Consider the following 11,832-nt stretch of genomic DNA (forward strand, 5'->3'; position numbering starts at 1 on the left):
AGGGGTTAACTTTAATGTAATGACTAACCAAAAGAAAACAAAGACATTTGTTCCATTTATGTTGAACTGCTAATTACTGCCCTCCTCAGGCAATTTCTTGCAACGGCAGCAGAGGAGAAAATGTACAGCTTTACCTCATCCGTGTCTCTTGACAGGGAAGAGATAAAACTCAGAAAGTAGCAGCGTTTTCAATAACAATGCACAAACCTGATTTACCCTGTTTCTCTGTGGCAGTTTCCTTGAGCTCCTTCAAAATAAAAATACAGAGTATGCAGAAACATGCAAGATAAATGTAACGAATACATTGGCTGTGTAGATGTCATGCACAGTGTTAAAATACAACAAAATATAGCTGTTGTTCTGGCTCAGAATAATTGCAGATTATCAGTATTAAACCTTGTATACATTATACATATGTAATACAAAACATTTGTAATTTGGTTACATTGAAATATATTGTAGTTCAAAAAAGTAAAATGAAGTAATCAGTGTATATAAAAATGATTGTTTCAATGATTATACTTGAATATGAAGATATATAATTTGAAAAATATGTAAAAAAAAAAAATCCTTCAGGTAACAGTCTGTTTGTTCAAATCTCTAAGCTAGACCTGATTGGACAGTAAGGCATTTGTAAAGGAAAAACACACAAAAAATAACTAAACCACTACAGAGCTCAAGCTTACGTCCCCACAAATTTCCAGAATATCAATGTCATCCAGCTTGGTGTAGCGATGTTGGTATGTTTGTGTTTGTTTTCCATTGACAAACACATTGTAATGGTGAGGATTGCAGGAGATGATCACCTGAAATAAACATACAAACAAGCAGGTATGAGAAAAATAATCTCGCCTGTATTTATTAGTATTAACTACACTACAAGGAATGTCCTATTTTTTTGTTGCTTTAAACAAATGACTAACAAATACATTTAGTAAATTAAAAAACAAAGCACTTTTTGTACCTGAAAGGGCTGACCCTTGTGAAACGGCATGGCTCTCTGGCGCTCCTCTGAGCCCCACCTCTCCCCTGTTAATGTGTTGCACACTACAAGGTTCTCATCGAAGCGAGGGTTATAGTGAAAAGCCACTCCACTTCTGTGTCGCAGGTTAAAGCTGAATCTATGGATACAGACGTGGAAAGCACAAAGTTCAGATATGAACATCTAAAAAAATAACAGCTTTGGTTAATATCATTTCTAACGTGTGGCCTAAAATGACTCAAACGACATTTCATCCTGCAGGTGGTGCTAGTGTGTAAATCACGGAAAGTCTACACCCGCTTTTCCACTGAAAGACTGAATATCAAATGGTTCATTACTATGTTGTGCAAAAATTGTGCACTAAATGTCCCATATGTGAACATGACGTACTATAAAATATATATAATGAAGCATATCCATTACAGCCAAGGGCTAAGAACGACAATTTACAGATCCCAGAAATGGAGCATTTTAAAGAGAAATTCAGAGATGCTGGCTTCTGTCAACACAAGAATGACACTCGTCTCCCAATAAGTGCATGAATATTTCTTACCAGGAACTTTATGCTTATACTCATTTATTGGAGGATTTCAGATTTCTGAATTTTTGCATTCATTCACCTACAAAGGTACTTTAATTAGTCCCTCACCATGTGATTTTTTTCTAAACACAGATGATTAATAACTGACCGGTGAGGCTGAGGGTTGACCACTCCTTGGATGGAAATGTTTTTCCCGGGCCTTAATCCACCATTGATGAGTGCTTTGTAAGGAATAGTCTTTTGATGAAGCATAAGGCAATGGTTAATATGACTTATCATCATTTTAACATGTGAACATGTTCTTTGATATGGTAAGATGTTCTTACATAGGCAGGGGCAGAAGGCACCGAAGGCATCTGCAGATAAAGAACAAATTTAGCTCATCACTTTCCCCACAATAATGTATGTTTAAATAATAGTTTGTCCACAGAAAACCAAGTGTTGTGTTAACAGCACCTGTGTTCATTTACGTCCGTTTGGAGTCAAGTGATTTTAGTCATTAGCCTCTGAGTGGTTTCAGAATTACAGAAGAGCAATGTGACAATGCAAAAGAGAAAAACAGGAAGCTGTGTTTCTGTGCTCTGTGAATCATGTGATCCAGCATAGCTGATCATGGTAGGAAGTAAATTATTACCCATATATCTCATTCTTGTATGTTTTGTTATCTGTCCTTATTAAACCAGTAAAAATGTTATCTGTCAAATGTTTCTACTGAAAACATATGAAGCTACTAAAATGCCCCACAAACACTGCATACACATTCTGTTTGTGGCTAATATATTTGTAATCAATAAATGTATTCAAAATATTAGTTCCTTAGTTTAATATTTTAGGCAGAGAAAAAGGTACAGAAATATAATTTCTAAGTTAAAATGAGAGGATACTTACAGTATATCCCACAGGATAAGCATACTGTGGCTATGAATGTAAAGAGATACCAGATTAAATGTGGAATTATAATATTAATGAAATGCTTATGCTATGACAATTATAGTTAGATAACAAATATTTCAGAGATCTTAAAAAATTATTCTTAAAATATTGCCCAAGCTTTTGATAAAGTCTACAAGTACTTACCTGGAATGTTGGGTTAGCAGGAATAACACCCTGCAGAGACAGGTCAAAGCACTTAAAAGATAACTTCAATTCATTACACATCATAGGATTTTGTCCTGTTTAGCAAGCCTTAACTAACACTGATGTAGTGATGAATAATGTTTATTCTGTTACATATCCTGTTGGACATTTTCAGGTTTTTAAATTATTTTATCTTGAATTGTTCCTGTCCCAACTGAGATAGCACACACATTTCAGGACGTCTGGGTCAGTTACATCACTGGCAAGTATTGTGTGGTCTAGGCATGACTTGGGTTACGGAACGTGCTGTTTAGGCCAGATGTGTGCTAAATATCCCAGATTTGGTCCAAAATACACAAGGTGGACCCATGGTTTAGTGGACCTGTGGTTGAGTTGAGGCAGCCAGATACACCCTGATTCAATGTCAACATTCAAGGCCAATTGTAAGATACGAAATCTACAGATGTGCCAAATTTGGGTCAAACCTTCACTGCTATCTGGGAATGTTTCGAAAACTGCTGCAGGCTTTGTCTTTCAAATGAGTAAATACTTCCAAGCAAGTTAATAAAGTAAAACATTAAATATGTTATTTCTGTACTTTAATTGTTTGAATATAATAAATAGAATTAAGTATAATATCAATATGAATTCATACATTACAGTTTTCTGTTAATATTTCAAATGCTATCACAACCTTTCTGAAAATCAATTTTACATTTAACACCATCTGTGGGAATTCATGCTAGATTGGCTATATATGTCAGTCTCATATGATCATATGGGCAGTGAAACTTACTGGAAACCCAGGCTGGGGGAAGGAGGGCTGCAAAAGAGAAGAATTCAATCTGTCATTTCCTTAATAATATGAACAGAACATACAGGGGTTGGACAATGAAACTGAAACACCTCTCATTTTAGTGTGGGAGGTTTCATGGCTAAATTGAATCAGCCTGGTGGCCAGTCTTCATTAATTGCACATTGCACCAGTAAGATCATGTGCATCCAATGGTTCAAACATTGCATCCTGAAGGCGGTGCCGTGTATCAGGATGACAATGCACCAATACACGCAACAAGACTGGTGAAAGATTGATTTGATGAACATGAAAGTGAAGTTGAACATCTCCCATGGCCTGCACAGTCACCAGATCTAAATATTATTGAGCCACTTTGGGGTGTTTTGGAGGAGCGAGTCAGGAAACGTTTTCCTCCACCAGCATCACGTAGTGACCTGGCCACTATCCTGCAAGAAGAATGGCTTAAAATCCCTCTGACCACTGTGCAGGACTTGAATATGTCATTCAAAGGAGGCCCTATGCCATACTAATAAATTATTGTGGTCTAAAATGACAGGTGTTTCAGTTTCATTGTCCAACCCTTGTACATAGTACATAGCATACATGATATGAAATACAAATATACTACTTCATTCTTAATGAAAGGACAGCTACTTAGTGTGTCATTATCCTAATATGTGCAATTTTTTGCGAACGTAAGTGGTGTTTAAGGTTTAAGGCTGTTATTACCGCAGGGTTTTGGAAAGCAATGGAATTAACCTCCACCATTCCATCCACCACAATCGTGTCCACCATATGGAATGGGATGCGATGGTTGTACTCCATGATATGGTTTCCATTGACACTTATCTATGAATCAAATTAGAAAACTGCATTAGATTTCTTGATTCCTCAAAAATATTTGTTATTTGAATTTAAAACAGGATTTATACCAGTATTTTAATCCCCTTATTTGGTTATAGTTTGCAAACCTGAAAGAGTTTTTAAGCCTGACCCAGAGGTGCTTTAAAAGTACATAAAGATGTGCTGCACTGTCCTGTATCACACCATGAAAATCAGAAAGTCACATATTAATACAGTCATTTTTATATCCTGTTTAGTTTATGTGAAAGCAGTTAACTGACCTTGTATGATATCCGGCCAACCAGTATCTGCAGGGTAAAAGGGTAACCGGTGGGAAAAAGAGCCTGATATTTCCGTTCCTCTGTACCCCAGCTATGTTGGTAGGTGTTGGTCACTATGTATCCAGGTCCATTGTCATAACGTGGGTTAAAGTGCAGAGCAATATCGGTTCCTTGTCTGGAACCGCACTGTAAGTTCACATGGAACCTAGTGGGAGGTTGAGGTTAAGGAAGTTTAGAGTTGCTACAAGGGCTGCTGAATACACAAACTTTGCTTGTTTTTTGTCCATTAAAAAGCTCTTTTCTACAATACACCAGCTATACATTCAATTTCTAGATAGGTTTACTAATTTTATCTGTATTTTTCTGGACCCAAATTTAACTTATGATTACAAAAAGTGCTTTACTGTGTCCAGTATCCTGTTAGGAAAAAAGGGATGTTACACACATTAATGAATGAACTTCCTTTTATTGTTAGTTAATGTGAAACTAGATAAGTGACCTTGTATGAGACTTGGCTAAACAGCATTTATTCAAATAGGCATACTGGGTTATCATAAAACTTTAAATGTTATCATGAGGTCCATCACGAAAATAAATAAATAAATAAAATAATATAATATAATATAATAACACATAATGGTGTCCTAAACCTCAGGCTGCATATTCTGAACCATGTAATTTTGTAATTTGCTGTGTGCTGTGAACTTTTAGAGTTTGGCTACTATCAAAACGACTGTGAACACAGACTCAGTATGTTTCTCAAAAATAAATAATTGCAACAGACCATCAGGTGGTTTTGTTTCCATCTTAATGATATTATCCATAAGATCGTCTTTAGGAAATGCTAAAAAGGTACTCATGTCTCTAGCTGATAAGTGTAATATATTTGGAGAGTGTTGGGTTCAGATACTTTTGCCCTGGTGTGGGCCTTTCCAATACATCTTTATATTTTTGAACTTGCTTCAACATTTAGACAAATTAAAAACACATTTCATGATGCTTTCAGTTTTTCCATTAGAACAATACTAGGAATTCCTGGCCTTGTGCAGCTATTTTGCTTCCATGTGAAGACAATATCAGAGGGAAGAATCACACTAATCCCTGATATTTTTGACTTACCTGTTAGCTCCTGGTAAAACCCGTCCACTAACAATAATACTCTTGCCCTCCTGCAAACCTCCTTGGATGGAGCCAGTAAAAGGGATTCTCTGTTAAGAAAGGGTTAAATTATGAGTTATTTAATGGCAGAATATCCCAAACAGGAATCACATATCTTGTTCCCCATGCTCATTATTTTACCTAATTTTAATAGCTTATTTCCGCATAGTATGATTAAATATACTACAAGATAAAACAACTTCTAATGTTTATCAATATTGTATTTTTTTACCCAAACTCACAAATCATCAGAGAGATAACCGTTCATAAAAAACCTGCAAATCATAGTTTTGTGTTAAAATATCAGCTTGTAAAGCAAGATAATACTCTTTTATGTTATATTTTAATATCTATATGCTTTATAAACGCTGTTAAGGTTGCAGCCTAGTGAACCGACTGAAAAAAAAAACTAACGTTGCAAATATACAAGACACTCACGGGATTGTAAAAAGGCTCTTGCTGGTAAAATGCCATCTCTCCGAGTCTTCGTACTGTTCCGCTTCTCCCAAAGTGATTTCACGGTCCGGTAGGAGTTGAGGTAGATTCCGTTTGCTTCGATTTTTATAGCTGGGGGCTGTTTATTTCGAAATGCACTTCAGTTCCTAGTTCACGGTAAGTGCGCGTATATTATAACTCAACGGTAACTGATACAGGGCGGAAAAGTACGACACGTTTACTGCCGAGCAGGACACCGTCAGTCAACAGGTTTATTTATACTGTAGTCAACTGGCCTCGTGTTTTATTCGTTTTATTTGTTCTTTATCAAATAGACACAACCTTATAAAAGAGGAAAATAAGCTCCACCCAGTTCATCAACAATACAACGGTCAGAGGGGCGGTCACTAATAGGGAAAAATAAGACAGTATGCCCTCGTACACAAAACAACACAAATACACTTTGATATAGTACACAACAACAACACTTTTACTGAGGATCTACATCTCTGCATGCCCACCCCACAAGACAGTCCCAGCTTGACCTATCTATCTATCTATCTATCTATCTATCATATGGGGTAATGTATGTAATAAAAGCGCATTATTATTTTTTTTTTTGTTTAGTTTTGAAATGTCCTGTTTTACTGGAAATCCCTCCCTCTTCGTTACACTTTAACCACTGATGCTTTCACTTTCTACAACCCTGTAGAACACTATACACGGATTAATAGAAGATTATCGATGGCTCCAATCAGTGTTGAGCTACAGTTTACAATTCACTGCAGAGGTGATAAAAAGTAAAATCCCAAGAACCCTCATGCTAGTTTAAAAACGACGGTGGGTGGACGGGAGAGAAAGAGAGAGTAAAACAATACAGCCAGGTAGAAAAAAAACACAATGAACAAGAGGGAAGCTGTAATTTCCGTACTTCCCTAAACCCACTGGAGTCAAGCTATCCGCACTTTGGAAACTGGCGGTCAAGCCATCCGCACTTCAAATCCGAATGCACGTATAGGCGCGTCATTGCGGTTTTTCATTGCGGAGAACACCACGTCCGCTTTGGGACAGATAGAGAGTCTGAAACCCGCGTTTGAGTAGCGATGTCTCTGTTAATAAATAAATGCACGCAATGCTAAAATGGACTAAAATTAACAAGCCATTAGGAATATATTTCGTTTTAAATCACTTTAAAAAGGCAAAACATGCTTGATTATTTCATATATTTACGTATTTTTTTACTTTTCTATAAACACTTAACTGGCTTTGAATAGTAATCCTGGTGGACATGTAGAAATACAGATTATATTTTACTGTCATTAAACAGAGGGAGCTCACTATAATATTCTCATGGATTTATACTGAATACTTAGCAATATGGATTTCTCAAAAATTACCCATAATGCCTAAACCATTCCACTGTCATTAAACAGAGGGACCTCTTGGCTATCAGCTGTATGATTTTGGTAGAATTTCACTGTGTACTTTTCTCATAAACACATACTGAATATTACCAACATGGATTTCTCAAAAATTACCCATAATGCCTAAACCATTCCACTGTCATTAAACAGAGGGACCTCTTGGCTATTACCTGTATGATTTTGGTAGAATTTCACTGTGTACTTTTCTCATAAACACATACTGAATATTACCAATATGGATTTCTCAAAAATTACCCATAATGCCTAAACCATTCCACTGTCATTAAACAGAGGGACCTCGAGGCTATTACCTGTTTGATTTTGGTAGAATTTCACTGTGTACTTTTCTCATAAACACATATTACATACGTACTGATATGGATTTCTCAAAAATTTCCCATAATGCCTAAACCATTGTACTGTCATTAAACAGAGGGACCTCGAGGCTATTACCTGTTTGATTTTGGTAGAATTTCACTGTGTACTTTTCTCATAAACACATATTACATACGTACTGATATGGATTTCTCAAAAATTTCCCATAATGCCTAAACCATTGTACTGTCATTAAACAGAGGGACCTCTTGGCTATCAGCTGTATGATTTTGGTAGAATTTCACTATGTACTTTTCTCATAAACACATATTACATACGTACTGATATGGATTTCTCCAAATTTACCCATAATGCCTAAACCATTCCACTGCCATTAAACAGAGGGGCCTCCTGGCTATCGGCTGTATGATTTTGGTGTAATTTCACTGTGTACTTTTCTCATAAACTCATACTGAACACTTACCGATATGGATTTCTCAAAAATTACCCATAATGCCTAAACCATTCCACTGTCATTAAACAGAGGGGCCTCTTGGCTATCAGCTGTATGATTTTGGTAGAATTTCACTGTGTACTTTTCTCATAAACTCATACTGAATAAATTCCAATATGGATTTCTCAAAAATTACCCATAATGCCTAAACCATTCCACTGTCATTAAACAGAGGGGCCCCTTGGCTATCAGCTGTATGATTTTGGTAGAATTTCACTGTGTACTTTTCTCATAAACACATACTGAATATTACCAACATGGATTTCTCAAAAATTACCCATAATGCCTAAACCATTCCACTGTCATTAAACAGAGGGACCTCTTGGCTATTACCTGTATGATTTTGGTAGAATTTCACTGTGTACTTTTCTCATAAACACATACTGAATATTACCAATGTGGATTTCTCAAAAATTACCCATAATGCCTAAACCATTGTACTGTCATTAAACAGAGGGACCTCGAGGCTATTACCTGTTTGATTTTGGTAGAATTTCACTGTGTACTTTTCTCATAAACACATATTACATACGTACTGATATGGATTTCTCAAAAATTTCCCATAATGCCTAAACCATTGTACTGTCATTAAACAGAGGGACCTCTTGGCTATCAGCTGTATGATTTTGGTAGAATTTCACTATGTACTTTTCTCATAAACACATATTACATACGTACTGATATGGATTTCTCCAAATTTACCCATAATGCCTAAACCATTCCACTGTCATTAAACAGAGGGACCTCTTGGCTATCAGCTGTATGATTTTTACAGAATTTCACTGTATATGCTTCGCATAGATAAGAAAGATATTTTCTGAAGCCCATGGGAAAGGACCTTGTGCATTTTCATATCATATGGCAAAAGCATTTGAGTTACAGTTGTTTTTCTGTGATGCTTGGAAGGCAGACTGCACAGCTGTTTTTAAACAGAATCTGGAAATACACAGTAATTCAAGTTCTTCATAATTTTGATAATTATTAACGTTCAAGTTGTTAGGATGTTGGAGTTGGGGGCGTTAGAGGTGGTTTGGTATTGGTTGGAAACTAACCCTAGCTGTCTATGTTTTTGAACATAACCTACATGACAACCAATCAAATGAGAGCATCCATCCGCTACAGAGCAACCCAGAGTACAGCATGCCATACTTATGTAACTGCAGGGAAGAGACCACTGATGCAACAGCAGAATATATAGTGCCTTGCGAAACTATTTGGCCCCCTTGAACTTTTCAAACTTTTGCCACATTTCAGGATTCAAACATAAATATATGAAATTTTAATTTTTCTGTGAAGAATCAACAACAAGTGGGACACAATCGTGAATAAAATAAAATATCAAATAAAAAACTGAAAAGTGGGGCATGCAATATTATTCGGCCCTCTTAATAATATTGCATATTTTATTTTATTCACGATTGTGTCCCACTTGTTGTTGATTCTTCACAGAAAAATTAAAATTTCATATATTTATGTTTGAATCCTGAAATGTGGCAAAAGTTTGAAAAGTTCAAGGGGGCCAAATAGTTTCGCAAGGCACTATATATTCTGCTGTTGCATCAGTGGTCTCTTCCCTGCAGTTACATAAGTATGGCATGCTGTACTCTGGGTTGCTCTGTAGCGGATGGATGCTCTCATTTGATTGGTTGTCATGTAGGTTATGTTCAAAAACATAGACAGCTAGGGTTAGTTTCCAACCAATACCAAACCACCTCTAACGCCCCCAACTCCAACATCCTAACAACTTGAACGTTAATAATTATCAAAATTATGAAGAACTTGAATTACTGTGTATTTCCAGATTCTGTTTAAAAACAGCTGTGCAGTCTGCCTTCCAAGCATCACAGGAAAACAACTGTAACTCAAATGCTTTTGCCATATGATATGAAAATGCACAAGGTCCTTTCCCATGAGCTTCAGAAAATATCTTTCTTATCTATGCGAAGCATATACAGTGAAATTCTGTAAAAATCATACAGCTGATAGCCAGGAGGCCCCTCTGTTTAATGACAGTGGAATGGTTTAGGCATTATGGGTAAATTTGGAGAAATCCATATCAGTACGTATGTAATATGTGTTTATGAGAAAAGTACATAGTGAAATTCTACCAAAATCATACAGCTGATAGCCAAGAGGTCCCTCTGTTTAATGACAGTGGAATGGTTTAGGCATTATGGGTAATTTTTGAGAAATCCATATCAGTACGTATGTAATATGTGTTTATGAGAAAAGTACACAGTGAAATTCTACCAAAATCATACAGCTGATAGCCAAGAGGTCCCTCTGTTTAATGACAGTGGAATGGTTTAGGCATTATGGGTAATTTTTGAGAAATCCATATCAGTACGTATGTAATATGTGTTTATGAGAAAAGTACACAGTGAAATTCTACCAAAATCATACAGCTGATAGCCAAGAGGCCCCTCTGTTTAATGACAGTGGAATGGTTTAGGCATTATGGGTAATTTTTGAGAAATCCATATCAGTACATATGTAATATGTGTTTATGAGAAAAGTACACAGTGAAATTCTACCAAAATCATACAGCTGATAGCCAAGAGGTCCCTCTGTTTAATGGCAGTGGAATGGTTTAGGCATTATGGGTAATTTTTGAGAAATCCACATTGGTAATATTCAGTATGTGTTTATGAGAAAAGTACACAGTGAAATTCTACCAAAATCATACAGGTAATAGCCAAGAGGTCCCTCTTTTTAATGACAGTACAATGGTTTAGGCATTATGGGTAATTTTTGAGAAATCCATGTTAGTAATATTCAGTATGAGTTTATGAGAAAAGTACACAGTGAAATTCTACCAAAATCATACAGCTGATAGCCAAGGGGCCCCTCTGTTTAATGACAGTGGAATGGTTTAGGCATTATGGGTAATTTTTGAGAAATCCATATTGGAATTTATTCAGTATGAGTTTATGAGAAAAGTACACAGTGAAATTCTACCAAAATCATACAGCTGATAGCCAAGAGGCCCCTCTGTTTAATGACAGTGGAATGGTTTAGGCATTATGGGTAATTTTTGAGAAATCCATATCGGTAAGTGTTCAGTATGAGTTTATGAGAAAAGTACACAGTGAAATTACACCAAAATCATACAGCCGATAGCCAGGAGGCCCCTCTGTTTAATGGCAGTGGAATGGTTTAGGCATTATGGGTAAATTTGGAGAAATCCATATCAGTACGTATGTAATATGTGTTTATGAGAAAAGTACATAGTGAAATTCTACCAAAATCATACAGCTGATAGCCAAGAGGTCCCTCTGTTTAATGACAGTACAATGGTTTAGGCATTATGGGAAATTTTTGAGAAATCCATATCAGTACGTATGTAATATGTGTTTATGAGAAAAGTACATAGTGAAATTCTACCAAAATCATACAGCTGATAGCCAAGAGGTCCCTCTGTTTAATGACAGTGGAATGGTTTAGGCATTATGGGTAATTTTTGAGA

The 11,832-nt window shown here is 36.2% G+C and overlaps 1 protein-coding gene across 1 annotated transcript; it reads right to left on the reverse strand.

The window, feature by feature from the left end:
• Positions 1-6,441, reverse strand: LOC136691862 (galectin-9-like). The gene is made up of 11 exons (XM_066664753.1): positions 6,117-6,441; positions 5,640-5,728; positions 4,521-4,725; positions 4,126-4,245; positions 3,397-3,423; positions 2,601-2,630; positions 2,412-2,441; positions 1,850-1,879; positions 1,672-1,760; positions 965-1,121; positions 1-806 (listed from the first exon to the last, which is right to left on the reverse strand). Exons 1-11 carry the CDS (start codon positions 6,150-6,152, stop codon positions 660-662), a joined length of 960 nt encoding a protein of 319 aa, XP_066520850.1. The 5' UTR covers positions 6,153-6,441; the 3' UTR covers positions 1-659.
• Positions 6,442-11,832: the final 5,391 nt, after the last annotated feature.

The sequence above is a fragment of the Hoplias malabaricus genome, chromosome 1, assembly GCF_029633855.1.
Source record: "Hoplias malabaricus isolate fHopMal1 chromosome 1, fHopMal1.hap1, whole genome shotgun sequence".
NCBI lineage: Eukaryota > Metazoa > Chordata > Actinopteri > Characiformes > Erythrinidae > Hoplias > Hoplias malabaricus.